This window comes from Procambarus clarkii, chromosome 52, assembly GCF_040958095.1.
Source record: "Procambarus clarkii isolate CNS0578487 chromosome 52, FALCON_Pclarkii_2.0, whole genome shotgun sequence".
In the NCBI taxonomy this organism is placed as follows: Eukaryota; Metazoa; Arthropoda; class Malacostraca; order Decapoda; family Cambaridae; genus Procambarus; species Procambarus clarkii.
The window spans coordinates 23,735,714-23,755,372 of NC_091201.1; the positions used below are offsets into that span (position 1 = coordinate 23,735,714).

General features: G+C 42.8%; 1 protein-coding gene across 2 annotated transcripts; it reads right to left on the reverse strand.

The window, feature by feature from the left end:
• Nucleotides 1–3,002: 3,002 nt before the first annotated feature.
• On the reverse strand, nucleotides 3,003–17,939 carry LOC123763655 (mucin-22). Of its 2 annotated transcripts, none has more exons than XM_045750917.2 (14): nucleotides 17,509–17,939; nucleotides 17,156–17,380; nucleotides 13,956–14,399; nucleotides 13,569–13,793; nucleotides 12,943–13,398; nucleotides 11,990–12,214; nucleotides 10,435–11,856; nucleotides 8,621–8,845; nucleotides 7,987–8,451; nucleotides 7,448–7,672; nucleotides 6,222–6,482; nucleotides 5,868–6,092; nucleotides 5,174–5,476; nucleotides 3,003–4,958 (listed from the first exon to the last, which is right to left on the reverse strand). In XM_045750917.2, the coding sequence occupies exons 1-14, from the start codon at nucleotides 17,839–17,841 to the stop codon at nucleotides 4,734–4,736; spliced, it is 5,259 nt and encodes a 1,752-aa protein (XP_045606873.2). In that variant the 5' UTR covers nucleotides 17,842–17,939; the 3' UTR covers nucleotides 3,003–4,733. The 2 variants fall into 2 exon arrangements, with proteins under 2 accessions (XP_045606873.2, XP_045606872.2); XM_045750916.2 differs by having other exon boundaries at nucleotides 6,222–6,629.
• Nucleotides 17,940–19,659: the final 1,720 nt, after the last annotated feature.

The following is a 19,659-nucleotide window of genomic DNA, read 5'->3' on the forward strand; positions in this document are numbered from 1 at the left end:
AGTTCTGTCTGTCTGTCCAAAGTAGGAGGCCAGACTGTTGGGGCTAGCTTTATCAACCTTTCCAGTATGACACATCTCGGATATGTGAGTGTCATAGGCACGTCGGGGTCGGCCCTAGTGCTACGCTTTAAGAAATAACGGCGTCTTTAACGACCCCCCTGCTGTTTTTATGACACTTGAAATCTGGGATTTATTTTTCGTATAGTTCTCAGCAGTTGTTCAGTGCTTTGTAATTTTTGTTTAGAGAGAGAGAGAGAGAGAGAGGGGAGGAGGAGAGTGAGAAGAGGGCACATGGGGGGGGGGGGGAACTGGGAGAGAGGGGGAGAAAAGTGGAGAGGTGAGAGGGGGGGAAGAAAGGAAGAGAGTGGGAAGGATAGGGGAAGAAAGATGAAAGAAAGGGGAGATTGGGAGATAAGGAAGGGGATAAGAGACCCGGGTTCACCATGTAATATACCTGTATGCCTGTTCGAGGATGGAAACTAAATGCTTTTGGACTAGCTTCCCACAAATTTTCCCAGTAATTACTGCTAGGTACGTGCCCGACATGGACAGGTAGTGATTGCAATCAAATAAAAAATGTGTCACATGACATTAGTGACTCACCTAAAATTTCGCTTTACTGTCATGATTCAACTTTTACCATATTATTAAACGTTATGCACTGATCACAAAATAATCATTATACAAAAAAAACTAGTCATAAGTAAAATTAGATGATACGGTTTTTTTCTCCTGAGTCTTTCTGAGAGTTAAGGTATTCTTAGTGTTGTATAGTTCTAATAGATCCATATCTCCTCTCTTCTTCTTCTCTCTCCTTCCTCTTCCCCGCCCTCTCAATATGTCTCCGCCATCATCCCTCTTCTCTCACCTATTCTCCTCCTCTCTTTCTCCACCCGTCTTCCCCTCTCGCCTTTCCTATCTTCAAGCTTTCCCATTCTTCCCTTCTCGTCCACTTAGAAAAAGTTAACAATTCTAGGGACTCGACCAGCCACTTTTCACTATTCAGCCCAACTTCCTCTTAATTAAAAAGGACCAGAATGAGGAAGGAAGAAATAGCCTAAGCTACTCAATACTTTTGACATGTATCTTACTGTCTCAATCAACGTACTTGAACTTGACCAATATAGGATCGACCTCGACCAGCCTATGCCCATCCCATTCTCCAGACCAGGTACCTTGCAAAGTTGGGTGAGGCTAACCCCAAGCGTCTGGTCTCCAGCCTTGGACAAACAAACATTTTCTTATAGATAGAATAGATGGGGTCCCAAGTGGTGGCTTGGTTGCTGTCTCTTAGATCTTGTAATATTCTCGCGCTCAACAAACACACAATATAACCACAACATTAGTTTTACTTTCGTTACTTTGATGCAATGTTGTAACAACGCCGTCGTTGCATTGTGTGTGTGTGTCATGAACTGCTTAAAATATGGTAAAAAGTCTATGGAAAATCGGACCCCATTTTAGACTTCATAGGAGTCGTTGGCTGTCGCAATAGGGACCAAACATACCTAAGGAGGAGCATGGGGAGGGGTCGATCTTCACTTCCCTATTGACACTCTCCATATAGTCACAAATCACCATGGAAAGTTACATGAGGCTAACCGCAAGCGTCTGGCCTCCAACCTCGAACAACGAGACATTGTCTTTTTATAGATACTGATAAGAATACATATTTGGCTGTAATTATATATGATGATAATATCTCCCGAGGAGCCTGGAGCCGGAGACGAGTGAGGAGGAAGGTGGTCGAGTGTGGCGTCTTCACAACCAGGAAATAAGAACGAGGGGTGAAGATGGCACCATCTATAAAAAGTGCTAATGTGTGCAGGTGGCGATGGCCGGGAGGGTGGGGTCTGATTGATGTGTGGTGGTGGGGGGGAGGGGGTGCATGTTTTAAGAGGTTGGAGACGGTTGCTAACTGGTTGCTAACGGAAAGGTGAGGAGAGGGGGGGTGGGGTCGTGGTTGAGGGATGGGGCTCGTGTAGTGGTAAGGTCGTTGGGAGCGTGATGATGGGGTTATGGTATGGGGGAGGACCTGAATGGGCGGCCTTAATGGGTGGCGGTGTGGGTCTTGATGTAGGAGGTATCATGGAAGAGGTGATGATGGGGGGTTATGGGGAGTGGTGGTGATGATGGGGGGGGGTTATGGGAGGGGTGTTGATGATGGGGGGTTATGGGAGTGGTGTTAATGGGAGGGGTGGTGATGGGAGGGAGGTGGGTGATGGGAGAGAGAGAGTGAGTCAACAGGCAGCAATGGGACCTTGGTAAACATGGCCGATTGCCATCCCCTTCTTGCTTACTCTATCTGTTTTCCTTCGTTTTCCAACACATTATTTTTTATAGCGTTGTTTTTTGTTTCACAGATAAGCATAAGGAATGAGGAAGCGAGCCAAGCCGCGATCTTTATTTATACCCCACTAGGCTGCCTGCCTGCTGGCTATAAACTCTAAACCTCCTATAGTAAGGCCTATGTAAACAAATGAATCACTTGCTTTTTGCTGTAAACTTGCCAAATACAGATGATCTATATTACAGAAAACGCTGGTTCAGCAGGCTCAAAATTCTTCTCCCAAATATGTACTTCTTGGGTTCCCAAATCCAACAAAATTGGGGCAATAATTTCAATACGTTTAGAATGGATGATTGAAAGAAATCCATTACACGTTACCACAATCACTTTTTCTACAGCTGGCATGTTAGCAACATGGGGCAGGGAGCTAAATTCTTAAACTCACGAAATTAATGGTATATTCTATGTTTTCACTACCTTATTGGGCGAGGTGCAGCCGGGTGCTCTGTACCAGCCACTGTACCAGCTGCACCCGCCACTGTGTTTCACAACTTGCCTTGCAAATAAGGTAAAGTTGTGACTACTTTACCTTACTTGCAAGGTAAGTAAGGTAAGGATCCTAACTTCCGTTTCAAGGATTCTTTACCGCCTTAGGCTAGCAATATGCATCATGTAATGTTGTATAAGGTTTGGATTGGTTAAAAAATGTCAGTTTGTTTGTTGAGATGTCCTACCGGGACCTTTATTATGCCAGATAATCCTGGACACTATTAGGAAGTTATTATATCAATTAAAACATCAACAACACAGGTTGTGTTATTGTTCAAATGTATAAGAAACATTAATTTTCTTGAATGATACATGTATGTGTGTGTGTCATCCACTGGCCATGTGTTTCCGAAGTCACATATATGTTGGCTGAACCCACACCCTATTGTTATAGAAGTTAAATTATTATTATGAAGTTTAAACTCAATATGTACTATACCGTAGTTGGATGTGCATACAGCATACGGAATCGTAATACAAGCGAAACATGTAGTATTGTTACTGTAATATAAAGTGAGGAATATATCATTGAATTACACTCCAGTATACATATTAAATAATGCCATTAAAACATGTAAATAAGATTCGTGTGAGGCTCACGGCTTTAGGAACACCAGCTGAGGCTTCCAGGGTGAGGTGCTCTGCCACATGAGACATTCTCCCACACACTTGCATCACATTCACTGCCTCGCGCTATACACAACAAGCTGCTCACTCAATGTCTTGCGCCTGCAGCACTTGACTAATAAGAATCAATCAAGAGATTCTAGTCAATAGATAGGGAAGGGAAGGGAACTACTAGGAAAAATCACCAAGCCATTACGACTATATGGCACTGGGAAGGGGTCAGGATAAGGATGTGGGGATGGGATTGGGGGGATGGAAGAAGGAATGCTGCCCAACCACTTGGACGGTCGGGGATTGAACGCCGACCTGCATGAATCGAGACCGTCGCTCTACCGTCCAACCCAAGTGGTTGGAGTAGTCAATAGATAAAATGACATCACTACCTGTAAGTCATTGTCAAAATAAAGAGCTAAGTTATTATAGCTAAATTGAAATGTCTTTCTTACAGAATATTCATCAGGTCCAAGATATTGTTTATACATTCAAGAGATGATAAATATCCTCCAGGATGCCAAATCAGGACTTAGTATATGGCAGTCTTCATCCTCTAACGTTTGTACACATATCTATAGTCATTGCTATTATTTTGATCGGAAAATCTGGTTCCCAGTTACACATGTATAAACACATGCACATTTGCTATCATACAAAGGTCACGTGTATAGCAGGAGTTTGACAGCAATTACTGTCTCAACGTGTGAGCTGGTCCAGTGCTAGGCTATCTAAAATAGGCTCTTGGTGATCGTAACTAACCCGTTTGTTTTTTCCTTGCCTGAAATACGTACAAATATATTTGTTGACATCTGTTGTTTGGATACAAGTTTATGTCCTGGCGCACGTATATAAGTCTTAATGCAATGTGTGTGTGTGTGTATATTGTGTATATTCTGTGTGTATATTTATTTAACTTAAAACCTATAAGCACATAAATACCAAGTAATATTTATAAAGATATTTACTGAACAACTTTAATATTCTATACATTCCCTTGCACTGCGTACGAGTCTAACTGTAAGAAAGAGGAACTCAACAATTCAATTCAAAACCATCAACGTTTCTTAGTAGACACGTTCCTTGGAGATTTATTTCATATAACCCAACTCACACATGTAAAGTGAAACGAGTAACAACGTTTCGGTCCATCTTGGACCTTTAACAAGTCACACTAAGGGTTCAGAAGGGGCCGAAACGTCGTCAATTGCATTTAAGTTCAATTATGTGGGTTACGTTATTTCTTTCAAGCACACTGTTTTGATATTCTTTGGCTTTATTTTATCTTGGGGCCGACAATTGTGAGGACGCCCTCAGCCGACATGACAGCGGAGACGGCCTCCAGGTCACAGTCGTCAGGGAGGATGAAGCCTCGCATGAAGCTGAAGGAGACCACAGACACGCCCTCTTGTCTGTTCCCGCGTCCCTCCACCTTGATCTCTTGTCCGTTGATCACCTGCACCTTCACACCACCGACGAAGTCGCACACGTCAATCACAGCCTGGGGGGGATAATGCAAGGAAATGTTGCTGTAATCGCTGGTGTTTCCCACGAAGTGCAAGTTATAGCATTGGGAATACAGCTTGAGTTTACCTTGAGGTGTTTCCGGGGCTTAGCGTCTCCGCGGCCCGGGAGGCCTGGTCGGCCTACAGTTTAATACTATCGGGAAAAATCCTAGGAAATATATTCGTAATCTTATGTGTAAATGTTCCTTACCTTCCAAACGTCTTCAGTATCCTTAACGCAAAACGCTTGATTTTCATTCTTGGGGTTCCTCTTGCGGAAGTTTCTGTACGCGGTGAACTGGTCTGTGCTAGTTGTTTCTATCTTAAACTTCTCCACGACAGTTTTGATGGATGACTGGAATTCTTGGCGAACGTCCTCAAAGGTTGTGTCGCTGAAGAAGGCTCCCTTGACCACGATGGTGAGAACCTTGTTGAAGGTGCTGCGGTCAACTGTCTTGCTGGTCACTTTCTTCTCTACACTAACTTCCTTTTGTTTCGTCGTTGTGATGGTAACCTGAAAAAGTTGTTGTCACTTAAGTCTCACGAGACAGAGAAACACAGGAGAGGATAAGTGACTGAAATGTCAAGAAAACCTGAGAGATTTTGAATTAGGAGTCCAAAGGTGTACATGGACGGACATCACCTCTGCAGAGCAGTAATACCGGCCTCATGGGTCGAGAAAGGCCCTAACTAGACAACCTCAAATAACGATTTATACTATCTCAGGCTCTTTATAACGATAACGTGGACCAACACGACACTACACGGCGATGTGAACCTACACAATAAAACGAAACTACACGACATGAAACTACAAATCGAACAATTAATACACGGTAATAGGCATGTTGGTACATAACAAAATCTAACTTCCCCCCCCCCCCATCTTGGCAGCCCGAGCTCACCTTCTTTCTGGTTATAATGGTAAGGACGCCGTCAGCGGACATCACAGCAGACGCGGACTTCGCGTCCGTATCCTCCGGCAGGACAAATCGTTTACAGAAGCGTTTGGTCGTGGTGGTCTTCACCTCCTGCTTCTCTATGCGACCTTCCACCACCACCTCCTTCTCGTTCACTATCTTCACAGTCACCTCCCCGCCGTTCACGAAGTCTTGGACGTCTACAATTATCTGAAAGAACACCTCTTCGTATATCTTGTACGAGTTACGACGATTGTCTATGGGTTATTTAATAACATTATGACATGTTGCACCTACTTTCATGTACTGTTTTTCTACCACAAAATATAATCCACCAACCTTATGATTTTGCTGGTCTTCGTTGACTGTATTGGCTTGGTTCTCTTCCCTCAGGTCCCGACGGCGAAGATTCCGGTAAGTGGTAATTTCGTCAGTTTGAGTAGTTGTCTCGTGGAACGTTTCCAGGACGCGTCTCACTGCTGACTGGAACAGTTTGCGGGAGTCTTCGAAGAAAGAGTCGCTGAAGAAATTACCCTTTCTGATGATGGTCAATATCCTAATGACAGTGTCGCTGGCGGTGCTGTCTGTCACTCTCTTGACCTGTTGGGTAACAGTCGAGACGGTCTTATCTTTGGCAGGAGCGGGTTCACTAACATCCTGTCCTGATGTTGTTATGGTTGATGTCTGTAGTGTCTTCTTAGTTTGTGTTGTCTCTGTGCTGTCCTCAATCTGCTTTGTGGACGGTGTCTGTGGATTATGATGTTGTTCATATTTTATTGTTGTGTATTATTATGCTGTCATGCATATATGTGCCTGAGTACCACAAGAAAGGAAACTAAAAGCTTGTATATTAACACGTTAGAGTACAACTATACATATTATATATATATATATATATATATATATATATATATATATATATATATATATATATATATATATATATATATATGCAAACAAGCCTGAATGGTCCCCAGGACTATATACAACTGAAAACTCACACCCCAGAAGTGACTCGAACCCATACTCCCACAACTGGTATGTACAGGGACGCCTTAATCCGCTTGACCATCACGACCGGACATAAGGAAGTGATAGCCGAGGCTATATGTGGCGGGGATAGCCGGCGGGGAAGTGGTTCATATAGCCTCGGCTATCACTTCCTTATGTCCGGTCGTGATGGTCAAGCGGATTAAGGCGTCCCTGTACATACCAGTTGTGGGAGTATGGGTTCGAGTCACTTCTGGGGTGTGAGTTTTCAGTTATATATATATATATATATATATATATATATATATATATATATATATATATATATATATATATATATATATATATATATATATATATATATATATATTGTGTTGTTACTAACACCCAGCTTTTCCCCGTCTTCTAACGTGTGGGTCTAGAGTTTGTTTACAAATATGTAGTGATGATACTGTATGCCCGATGTGAAGGACAAGTCAGAATACCTCAGATATACGTCACAAGATATGAGACCGAAGGCGTATACGGAGCCAGCTGTTGGGTCATGTTTGTGTTGTGATAGAAATACCATTTACCTTTCTTGGAGCAGTGATGGTCAGGACGCCATCAGTCGACACAACAGACGTAACAGATTCCACTTCAATATCTTCGGAAAGAATGAAACGTTTACAGAAGCGCTTGGAAGACTTTCTGTTGCCCTCCTGCTTCTCAATGTGACCTTCCACCACCACCTCTCTGCCGTTCACTGTCTTCACCGTCACCTCTCCGCCGTTCACAAAATCTTGCACGTCTACGATCATCTGGAAGTCAAATATATAACTATCATTAATACTGACATAATATGGACGATACTGCATTATGCAATCATGTTTTAAACACTTGTTCAGCATGCAGGGTATTTTATATTTTACAAATTAAATTATGCTCATGAATGAGTGATTGTTAACAATATTTCTGAATTCAAAACAGAAGGGGCTGTAATGGAAATAGTACAGCCTACTGTAGCTTGAACTGGCCACTGACACGAAACTATTGTCAGACAATTGTCGCATTGCTATGCATGGTTAAACAGATTGTAATACACAAATGTATTCATACAGTTTGTGGCACGAACCTTTTGAGACGTCTGATCTTCGTTGACAGTGACGGCTTGGTTTTCCTCTCTCAGGTCACGCTGACGCAACTTCCTGTAGGTGGTGATGTCGTCAGTTTGGGAAGACGTCTCGTTGAACTGTTCCAGGACTCTCCTCACAGCTGTCTGGAAAAGCTGGCGAGAGTCCTCGAAGAAAGAGTCGTCAAAGAAGGAACCTTTCTTGATGATGGTTATAACCCTTGTGACAGTGCCCCTTGTGGTGCTGTCCGTCACTGTTGTGTCCTGTTGGTTCACCGTTGACACTGTTTTCTCTGTATCAACTTTACGAGTGACAACATTTTCATCAGATGTTTTCACAACTTCTTTTGGTTTGACAGGAGTAGGTTCATCGTCTTCCCGTCCTTCTATTGTCGTAATGGTTGTGGTTTTCACTGTTTTCTTAGTGTGTGTTGTCTCAGTGCTACCATCTATCTGCTTCGTTGTTGGCTGTGAAATATAAATATACGACTGAAACTTGACAAATAAATCCGATTTAAATCTATATTCAATTAAGAACAAAAAAGGTACGAGTATAACGTGATTATGAAAGCACATTTTCTATCTTTTAGTATCTTTATGACTGTATCTTTTTAAATAAATACAAATAAGCACTCACTTTTCTGGGAGCAGTGATCGTGAGGACTCCATCAGCCGAGACCACACACGTCAAGGACTCCACGTCAATGTCCTCCGACAGGACAAAGCGTTTACAGAAGCGCTTGGAAGATTTTCTGTTGCCCTCCTGCTTCTCTATGTGACCCTCAATCACCACCTCCCTGTCGTTCACTGTCTTCACCGTCACCTCCCCGCCGTTCACAAAATCTTGCACGTCTACAATCATCTTAAAACCAGAGCGCACATCGGTTAATTCGAACCACCATGATGTTAAAGTTAATGAAGACTATGCAATTTGACAGTTGAAATGAAAAAGTTAGGTTATATCCAATAATATATCCAATTTTAAGCAGAATATGGCAAGAGAGAGTGGGAACAAGTGCGGAGAGAGCATTGACTACAGGTCAACGGTTGATAACGCATTAACACTTCCCATTAACCCCTAAAATGCGGCTGTCATAACTGTGTGTGGGGGGGGGGGAAATATTATGTTCCTGTCATATTATACATTTGCATGGAAAGAGTAAGGAAAATGCAGAAAACACAAATGTCGAAAACTTTCTTGCTTGGTGCACATCAGGAGGAGCAACGGTTGTGAGAGCTGTGTGGTGATTGGTGGCTTAGGGCCGGTTGTGAGGGCTGTGTGGTGATTGGTGGCTTGGAGCAACGGTTGTTAGAGCTGTGTGGTGATTGGTGGCTTGGAGCAACGGTTGTGAGAGCTGTGTGGTGATTGGTGGCTTGGAGCAACGGTTGTGAGGGCTGTGTGGTGATTGGTGGCTTGGAGCAACGGTTGTGAGAGCTGTGTGGTGATTGGTGGCTTGGAGCAACGGTTGTGAGGGCTGTGGTGATTGGTGGCTTGGAGCAACGGTTGTGAGGGCTGTGTGGTGATTGGTGACTTGGAGCAACGGTTGTGAGAGCTGTGTGGTGATTGGTGGCTTGGAGCAACGGTTGTGAGGGCTGTGTGGTGATTGGTGACTTGGAGCAACGGCTGGGAGGGCTTTGTGGTGATTGGTGGCTTGGAGCAACGGTTGTGAGGGCTGTGTGGTGATTGGTGGCTTCGGGACGCAATACACCTTAATCGGAGTGTAGTGGAGGGTGGGGAGGGGGGGTGATGCTCAAGTTAGATGGTTTATATGCTCCTCTTTTTCACCTTAGTTTATGCAATCAGTAGAACAATTCGTTTTATTTACACATAGGTGAAAAAAATATCTGAGTACTGTACATTGGTCTACAATGTTATATGTATACTTATTTTACATATAAATCTATTCCTGGCACAACTAGAAGGTTATGCCTTACAACCCACTCATTCGCTACCATCCTGTCTGGGAATGTGTCTACCAATAGCTCTGAACACTAACGGGGAACACTAAACTGTATTTTGAAGAAATCCGCAACCTATGCGTGATAACGTCATCACACAGTAAACAATTAAAAACGATAGCAGTATTTTTCCATGGATGCAGGTTATTAACTCCGTTTCATCCATAAACATGCATCATAACTATATTTATATTTGTATAAAAACTGGATGAAGTAAACTAAAAATAAACATATAATAATAACCACATTACCGTAGGGGGAGGGGGGTAATAGGGGGGAAAATAGCTTAGGCTATTTCTAGCTTAGGCTAGAAATAGCCTAAGCTACTCTATCCCTTTGAGATGTAATTTTTCTTGTCTCAATAAACATACCTGAACTTGAACTTCAACTACATTACCTAGAGGAAGAAAGAACGACGACATAGCAGCATTCTATGGGATAAACTGAGGGTGAGGGCAATGGGAATGCATTCATACAGTTCGTCTCACGAACCTTTTGAGACGTCTGATCTTCGTTGACAGTGACGGCTTGGTTTTCCTCTCTCAGGTCACGCTGACGCAACTTCCTGTAGGTGGTGATGTCGTCAGTTTGGGAAGACGTCTCGTTGAACTGTTCCAGGACTCTCCTCACAGCTGTCTGGAAAAGCTGGCGAGAGTCCTCGAAGAAAGAGTCGTCAAAGAAGGAACCTTTCTTGATGATGGTTATAACCCTTGTGACAGTGCCCCTTCTGGTGCTGTCCGTCACTGTTGTGTCCTGTTGGTTCACCGTTGATACTGTTTTCTCTGTATCAACTTTACGAGTGACAACATTTTCATCAGATGTTTTCACAACTTCTTTTGGTTTGACAGGAGTGGGTTCATCCTCTTCCAGTCCTTCCGTCGTTGTAATAGTTGTGGTTTTCACAGTTTTCTTAGTAACAGTTGTCTCAGTGGATTCTGGTTCGACAACAACAGGCTCTGGCTTGACAGGAGTGGGTTCTGGCTTGACTGGAGTGGGCTCAGGCTTGACAGGAATTGGTTCTGGCTTGACAGGAGTGGGTTCATCCTCTTCCAGTCCTTCCGTCGTTGTAATAGTTGTGGTTTTCACAGTTTTCTTAGTAACAGTTGTCTCAGTGGATTCTGGTTCGACAACAACAGGCTCTGATTTGACAGGAGTGGGTTCTGGTTTGACAGGAGTGGGTTCTGGCTTGACAGGAGTGGGTTCATCATCTTCCAGTCCTTCTATTGTTGTAATGGTTGTGGTTTTCACTGTTTTCTTGGTAACAGTTGTCTCAGTGGATTCTGGTTCGACAACAACAGGCTCTGATTTGACAGGAGTGGGTTCTGGCTTGACAGGAGTGGGCTCTGGCTTGACAGGAGTGGGTTCTGGCTTGACAGGAATTGGTTCTGGCTTGACAGGAGTGGGTTCATCCTCTTCCAGTCCTTCAGTCGTTGTAATAGTTGTGGTTTTCACTGTTTTCTTAGTAACAGTTGTCTCAGTGGATTCTGGTTCGACAACAACAGGCTCTGATTTGACAGGAGTGGGTTCTGGCTTGACTGGAGTGGGCTCAGGCTTGACAGGAATTGGTTCTGGCTTGACAGGAGTGGGTTCATCCTCTTCCAGTCCTTCCATCGTTGTAATAGTTGTGGTTTTCACTGTTTTCTTAGTAACAGTTGTCTCAGTGGATTCTGGTTCGACAACAACAGGCTCTGATTTGACAGGAGTGGGTTCTGGCTTGACAGGAGTGGGTTCTGGCTTGACAGGAATGGGTTCTGGCTTGACAGGAATGGGTTCTGGCTTGACAGGAGTGGGCTCAGGTTTGACAGGAGTGGGTTCATCCTCTTCCAGTCCTTCCGTCGTTGTAATAGTTGTGGTTTTCACTGTTTTCTTAGTAACAGTTGTCTCAATGTTACCATCTACCTGCATCGTTGTTGGCTGTAACACATGAGGACAAAACATTAATGGAAGCAATAATGCATTACCAATTAATCAAAACTATACCAAATACAATTGTTCTGTATATATCCATATAATATATATATATATGTATATGTGGAAAATTAACTACCTTTCTGGGGGCAGTGATAGTGAGGACTCCATCAGCCGAGACCACACACGTCAAGGACTCCACGTCAATATCCTCCGACAGGACAAAGCGTTTACAGAAGCTCTTGGAAGACCTTCTGTTGCCCTCCTGCTTCTCTATGTGACCCTCAATCACCACCTCCCTCTCCTCCACTGTCTTCACCGTCACCTCCCCACCGTTGATAAAGTCTTGTACATCTACTATGATCTGGAACATGAGAAACAATTATATTAATGCCACAAGATATATGTGAGAATATATAATCTGAAAAATATATTTCAGTGAAATATTTTAGTATACGAAAAAGTATCAATACATCACTGGCATTTGATCGGTTATACTCCACAATGTATAACAAGCAGTGCAGCGATGGATGCTTTCATTGCAAACTTCCTTTCATCATGACCATCTAATGGCAAGCAGTTGCTATTTACAGGTCACGGGGTCAACAACACAGATGGGGAAAGGTCAAACTGACTAAAGAGTCCTTGTACTTTAAACAGCTAATTTATTGAGCTGGATTTTTATTTATTAGTTTTTTACTTTGGAGAAAAAATACTTGGCTTGTGGGCGATCTTAGTGACAAGAAGTGTTGATTTACGTAAGGAAACATTACTAGTCACAGTCTGAAGGACTAGTAGTGACTTACAATCCTAGTTACAAGCCACTCGGAAGGGCAAATAACTTAAAATTTTAACCCCTTCATTAACACATTATATGCAAATGAAGCCATGATTTTAATTCAAAATTATTCCATTGAAATTAAATTAAATTATGGTAATTCTAAATTATGAAATAATTTATAACTAAAGTCATGGCTTCATTTGCATATAGTTGTGTGTTAGTGAAGGAGTTAATAATGTTAAGTTTTATGTCATTCCTTCTTTAGCACTTTAATAACCATATTAGTGTTCATATAATGACTTGTAACTAACCTTGTGAGTTTTCTGGTCTTCATTGACAGTGACAGCCTGGTTTTCCTCCTTCAGGTCACGCTGACGCAGGTTCCTGTAGGTGGTAAGGTCATCAGTTTGAGAAGAGGTCTCGTTGGTCTTTTCCAGAACTTGTCTCACAGCTTTCTGGAAAGGTTGACGAGAATCCTCAAAGAAAGAGTCATCGAAGAAGGGACCTTTCTTAGTGATTGGTAAAGGCCTGGTGCCGGCGTCGCTGGTGGTGGTGGTGTCTGTCACAGTCTTGACCTGTCGGGTCACAGTGGTCACGGTTTTCTCCTGGTTAGTGTCATCCTGTGTAACTCTTGGTGCTGGTTGTGGTGCTACTACAACTTCCTTCACGTCTTGTCCCTCAGTCGTGGTGACAGTTGATTGCTGGATTTGTTTCCTGGTTTCTGTAGTAGTGGTTCTACTAACATCTGTTACTGGCATCGCTGATGGCTGTGAAGTATATTCTGTTTTACTATTAAGTAATTATCAAAGGAAAACGCAAAATCAGTATGCTATATAACACCTCGAAAGTGGTTTATGTGAAGCATGTTATATGACAAGAAAATTGTGTTAAAAGCATATGTAATGTTCATCTCGACTATAAGCAAAAAAAAAAAAACCTTTCTGGGTGCAGTGATAGTGAGGACTCCATCAGCCGAGACCACACACGTCAAGGACTCCACGTCAATATCCTCCGACAGGACAAAGCGTTTACAGAAGCTCTTGGAAGACCTTCTGTTGCCCTCCTGCTTCTCTATGTGACCCTCAATCACCACCTCCCTCTCGTCCACTGTCTTCACCGTCACCTCCCCACCGTTGATAAAGTCTTGTACATCTACTATGATCTGGCGATTTACCATAATGTAATAATATGTTTTAATACATAAATCACATAATATAGAAATCTTAATATAAGAGTTCTAAGGATTTTTTCCTATCATAAAAGTGAGCAACTATAGTCCAGTAATTGATCATTTATAACCTCTGGTGAGATGGCAGTAACCAACCTTATGAGTTTGTTGGCCTTCGTTGACAGTGACGGCTTGGTTTTCCTCCTTCAGATCCCGCCGGCGCAGGTTCCTGTAGGTGGTGATGTCGTCAGTTTGAGAAGATTTCTCGTTGGACTTCTCAAGTACCTGCCTGACGGCTGTCTGGTACAGCTGGCGAGAGTCCTCGAAGAAAGAGTCGTCGAAGAAGAGGCCTTTCTTAGCGATCGGCAGAGGCCTACTGGCGGTGTCACTGACTGTGCCTTCAGTCACCGTTGTCACCTTCTGAGTCACTTTCTGGCTGACTACATTGTCCTGTGAAGTCTTCGTTGTCTGCTGCTTAACATTCTCAGTTTTAACAGCAAGTGTTGTATCGAGAGCTTGTCCAGTCTTCTGAGTGCTGGTGGAACTCTGCACCTGCTTCTGTACCTTCACACTTATCTGTGACGATGGCGCACTGCAAGGCTGAAATGTATGAGAGTAATACCACGAATGTATGAGAGTAACACCACAAATGTATGAGAGTAACACCACAAATGTATGAGAGTAATACCATAAATGTATGAGTAACACCACAAATCAATTGGTAATGAGGCACTAAAAACCCTATGAATTTAATAAACACATTATGTTCACACCTCGGGATGTTCAATTGCTGAACAACGATGAGACAATGTGAACATTATTGAGATCACCTGGTAAATAAATGTTTAAACATAATTTAACAGCTCAAACAACCCAGCTGCATACTCTGGGGACAAGTGAGAATCCCAACTGCATACTCTGAGGACAAGTGTGAATCCCAGCTGCATTATCTGGGGACAAGTGACAGGATGTTACTTGTCCTCAGTGCGCATTGGGCTTTATTCGCGAGGAAGTGATGTACGTGCTGATAAAGAGTGACGCTGCCCAATAAACACACCCTTTAGGGCAAAATTAACGAAATAAAATCATCCATAGTCTGAGGTAATAGCCTGGGTAGGGCCAGCAAACACTGATGAAGGCAGCCGCCCCGGGAGAGCCAAGGCTAAGTCAAAGGACAAAAAGGATAGATACACAAGAGATGTGTACCCCCACTTATCAGTCTATATACACTGACAGTTTGCTTCAGTCCTGGCGAGAGACCCAGAGACACTTCAAGATGATACACGACCAAAGATCACATTCACTCCAAGGATCTACCACCTATACGGTCTATTTATGCCCGTGTCACCTCTTGTGGTGGCTTAATCTTCAACAACAACAACATTCAGTCCTGGACTATGTTGAGGGTTAATGTATACTCGATGGTTGGTCAGTAAGGTATTGTGGAGACATGAATAACTCTTTCCTCGGTTGGAAGGCCTTAAGGCTAACACCTTGCCCAAGTTTTGGCAATGTGCTGTGTGGGACTTAAGGTCCACATATTGATTTTTTATATTACTCTCATTTTCGAAATTCCTTTACTTAGAACTGTTGTACAGAAAACTGGTTTTTACTTGACGAAATATGCAGAGGTCGTAAAAATAAGGAACTAATGTATCTTTCCTTCCGGGTGTTAACAAACGTCTAAACTATGAATGTGGACACAAAAAAAAAATAAAAAAAATATCTGTATTAGGCTAGTTGGCCGTCACCTCTGTGCCGCACGAAGCCTCAACTGCCAACAAAAACATACGAATGCTTATTAAATCTTACTGCACCATCTCAAAGAAAGTTTAGTCAGATGTTAGTTCTTGTTTGTGTTAGATGTTCACGTCACCAAAATCTAGACGCTCGCATTAAGCGTGACAAGACACTTGAAAGGTGTCTGACGTGTGCAACTTGGCTCTTAGGCACTCCACTTGCCAAGAGTATGACCACTCACAAGATGGGTTTGGGGTGTGCTAACACTCACAGACTGGGTGTGAGAGCACTACCACTCACAGACTGGGTATGGAGTGCATAATAATCTAACCAAACTAAAACTTTTGTTACAAATCGTGCTCGCAAACAAAAAAAATTATAAAACCAATTAGTTAATACCACATTTAAATATAAACTGTTAACATGCATTTTTGTTTAATTAACACATTTTGGTACATTACCGTTTATGCGGCTACCCAACATCATATAAAGAGCAAGCTATGTATACTAGATTTCTAACCTCTATGTGTTCAGTGTATATGATCACCACTCCCACGGCGCATCAATTTCACGTGATGACCACAGTACAGAAAACACGCGTCATTAAATACATCGTTGTCAACAGCCTACCAGAAATTTTCGTGGAACTGTGCACCCGAAATCCAATATATATCTAAGGAACATTATCAACAATAAAATTCAAAGCTAAATCCAGGCCAGATATAATAAGAATACCATAGTCTAGTGAGCTCACAGCCTCAGCAAGGTCCAAAAGAGACCAGACAACAGTAGTTGGCCGAGATTCGCCCCCCCCCCTCCTCATCCAACTGGCTGAGTCACCCTTCATCCAACTGGCTGAGCTACACCCCCTCCCTTCTTCCCTCGTCCAATTGGTTAAGCTTCACCCCCTCATCCAAATGGCTGAGTCACCCGTCATCACACTGGCCGAGCTGAGCCCCTCCTACAACAGGGTAGACTATACTCGCCCCTTCAACAAGCTGGGCAGCTCCCCGTACAACAGCCAATAACACTGTATAATTTTCCACACATGAATGTTTGTATTCAAAGTGGTTAGTCCTCATGTCTGCGCCTCCCATCACAAGCCTAATAATTTAAACTTAATAATTATCTAACTCTACCATCACTTCCTAACCATTAATACAATCGGAAAGTGTTATTCTGTCTCCCAAAAGTGTGCTGGTGTATCAGTTGTACTGAAAATTCTTCAATAACACTGACTTTTCCAGTACCCGCCGTGTAGTTGCAATGTACACAATCGTCCTCCTAATTGAACGTTTGCATTTTGACGTATAATCTACCTAAGGCCAAAAATTGTCATACTAGAACATAGTAGCTTAGGAGTACGGGCTGGATGTCGAGGTGTCCCCAACATCGAACTGACCCCATAACAGTTGTCTAACTCCCGGGTACTTTACTACAAAGTGAACAGAGCCATTAGATGAAAGGAAACGTGCCTAACATTTCTGACCTTGGTAATCGAACCCGGGATTCCCCGATTGTAAGCCGAGAACGGAGCCAACTATACTAGGAGACCTACTACTTGCTGTATTTCGTTAGTTTGTTGTATGACGTCAACCTGCTGTATGATCACCTACCTTCTTGGGGGCTTTGATGATGAGGACACCATCGGAGGAAACCACAGCGGTAAGAGCCTCCACGTCGATGTCCTCAGGTAGAATGAAGCTTCGTTTGAAACTCTTGCTGGACCTGGTGTTGCCTTGCTTCCTCTCCACGCGGCCCTCCACCACCACCTCCCGCTCCTCCACCGTCTTCACTGTCACCTCGCCCCCGTTAATGAAGTCGTTCACGTCCACCACAATCTAGGGCGTGGCGATACAGCAAAACGGTATACTTGGCTCAAAACTTGATCGCATGAAATCAGGTATGTATTTGTTTAAAAAAAAAAAAAAGTCACAGTTACTAATATTTCGTATGAAACATGCTTCACCTTGTGGAAGAGTTCGTCGTCTGTTGACTTTATGGCTTGGTTCTCGTCCTTCAGCTCACGGCTTCGTAGGCTCCTGTAAGAAGTGATGTCGTCGCCCTTGGACGACTTGTCGCCACATTTTGTCAACACATCCTTGATGGCGTCTTGGAAATCTTGCCGCGTGTCCTCAAAGAATGAGTCACTGAAAAACTGTCCCTTCTTTGTGATTGTGAGGCTTTTGTGAGACGACACCTGAGAGGATTGTTTCACACTGGACTGGGTCTGGACCTGGCCCTGTGTCTCCGTCGTAACTTTCTTTGTTGTCCGTGTCGTCTTTTTCTGAACTGAGGCCATCTTCTCGAGCTCTGGGTCGATTCCGGATTATCACTGGGAGGTGTTCGTGCTCACGTGTGTGCGAGTGCGGGCACTGATGGGAAGTCGCACTGGGAGATGGGCGAGGGGAGGCGGCGCACTTTATATCCGGGATGCCGCGCCCACCCACCCCTCTGTTCACCACCCAGCTGGGTATTTCGGGACCCACCGCTGCTGCCAACTGTGATCAAGGTCCAGGAAATGGTTTATGGATTCTTTCGTCTGCGCATATTTTTTGCTTGTAATCACACGGCGGAAGGAATTGAGTTGGCAGGGACCGAGGTGCCCCTCTGTCAGCATATCTGAAGACATCAGGAAAGAAATATTGTTTCCATCTGATTGCGCTATATATGGTCAACAGATATAATTGTTAAAACATTCCGTGCAACACTGCACTAAGCTCGCACTCTAATTCTGACAAGTCAGATTATAATGGTGACACAAGTCGGTTTATACTTAAGGTGTTGAAAGACGACTTATACTAATGGTGTTTCAAGGAAGATTATTCATAGGATATTGCAATATGGATTACATTCACTGTTGCAAGCCAGATTATACATAAGATGTTGCAAGGTTGCTTATACATAATGAGTTGCATGATTTTGGTTTTGAGTAAAGATGCCATAAGCAATACACAAGATGTTGAGCAAAGGTGTCATAAGTTATACACAAGATGTTGGGTACAGGTATAAGAAACCAATCCTGTTTAGATGGTACTTTTTACAACTGTGTGGACCATGTACATACATAGACGTAATGGACAATTAAATAGAATTTGGTACTGTTCACTTAAAAAAAAGTCTGAAAAAAACTACAAAACCAAACTTAAACATTCCCAAGATTAGTATAGCACATATATGTATTATATTAGGCCTAGGACGGTTAGGTTAGGTTAGGTTTTCTTTGCAACATCAGCACAAACATTTTTCCGGTGGGTTCAATAAGGATTTCTATTTTCTAATTGTCTTTTACGTCAACATATGTACACTGGTCCTCATCGTTACTATAAGTATTACCTAAACAGGAGGACGGGCTGTCATGAGCTACACACAAGGTGTGGAGTACAGGTTACCTGAACAATACAGGTTACCTGAACAATACAGGTTACCTGAACAATACAGGTTACCTAATACAGGTTAACATAAGGCATTAAGTAATGGTCTCTTGAGCTATAAAAGATGTTGAGGAAAGTTGGCCTGAGCAACACAAGGTGCTGAGTAAAGGTGTGCTCAGCTAGACAAGGTGTTAAGTAAAGTTATCCTAAGCTACACATGGCATTTATATTCCTTACTGATCAGATGATGCGAGGGACACACACAAGCTATTTATTTATTTATTTATATACAAGAAGGTACATTGGGATTGTGAGGATACATAGCATAGTAATTACAATCTTGTAAAGCCACTAGTACGCGCAGCGTTTCGGGCAGGTCCTTAATCTAAGAAAATTTTAAGTAGGTAAATACTTGCAAAATTTATAAAAATTATAACAGCTACATAGCAAGACAAAAAATAATAATAAAGCTATCACTCTCAATACTGCAAAAAATGCACTAAAGATGGTACAGAATCACTATTAAGATACAATATTGGTTTAGAGTTGTACATATGGCTTACCAAGGCCACCACAAAAGGTTACTGACAAGCCAGTAAGTATACTTCACTCTTAACACAGTTAAGACTTAAAGTAAACACACTGTATAAACACGGAGACACGGGGTGCGCCTCTAAGTGTATATATTCCCGTCATACGTGACAGGTTAATTGCTCACATCCGTCAGCCACGAGGTGTGCCACCTG

Coding starts and splice junctions, on each gene's coding strand:
- LOC123763655 (XM_045750916.2), bottom strand. CDS start 17,841: ATGGCCTCAGTTCAGAAAAAGACGACACGGACAACAAAGAAAGTTACG. Junction 8,846..10,434: donor AAGATCAGACGTCTCAAAAG/GTTCGTGAGACG, acceptor TCTGGTTTTAAG/ATGATTGTAGACGTGCAAGA. Junction 8,452..8,620: donor CGATCACTGCTCCCAGAAAA/GTGAGTGCTTAT, acceptor TATATTTCACAG/CCAACAACGAAGCAGATAGA.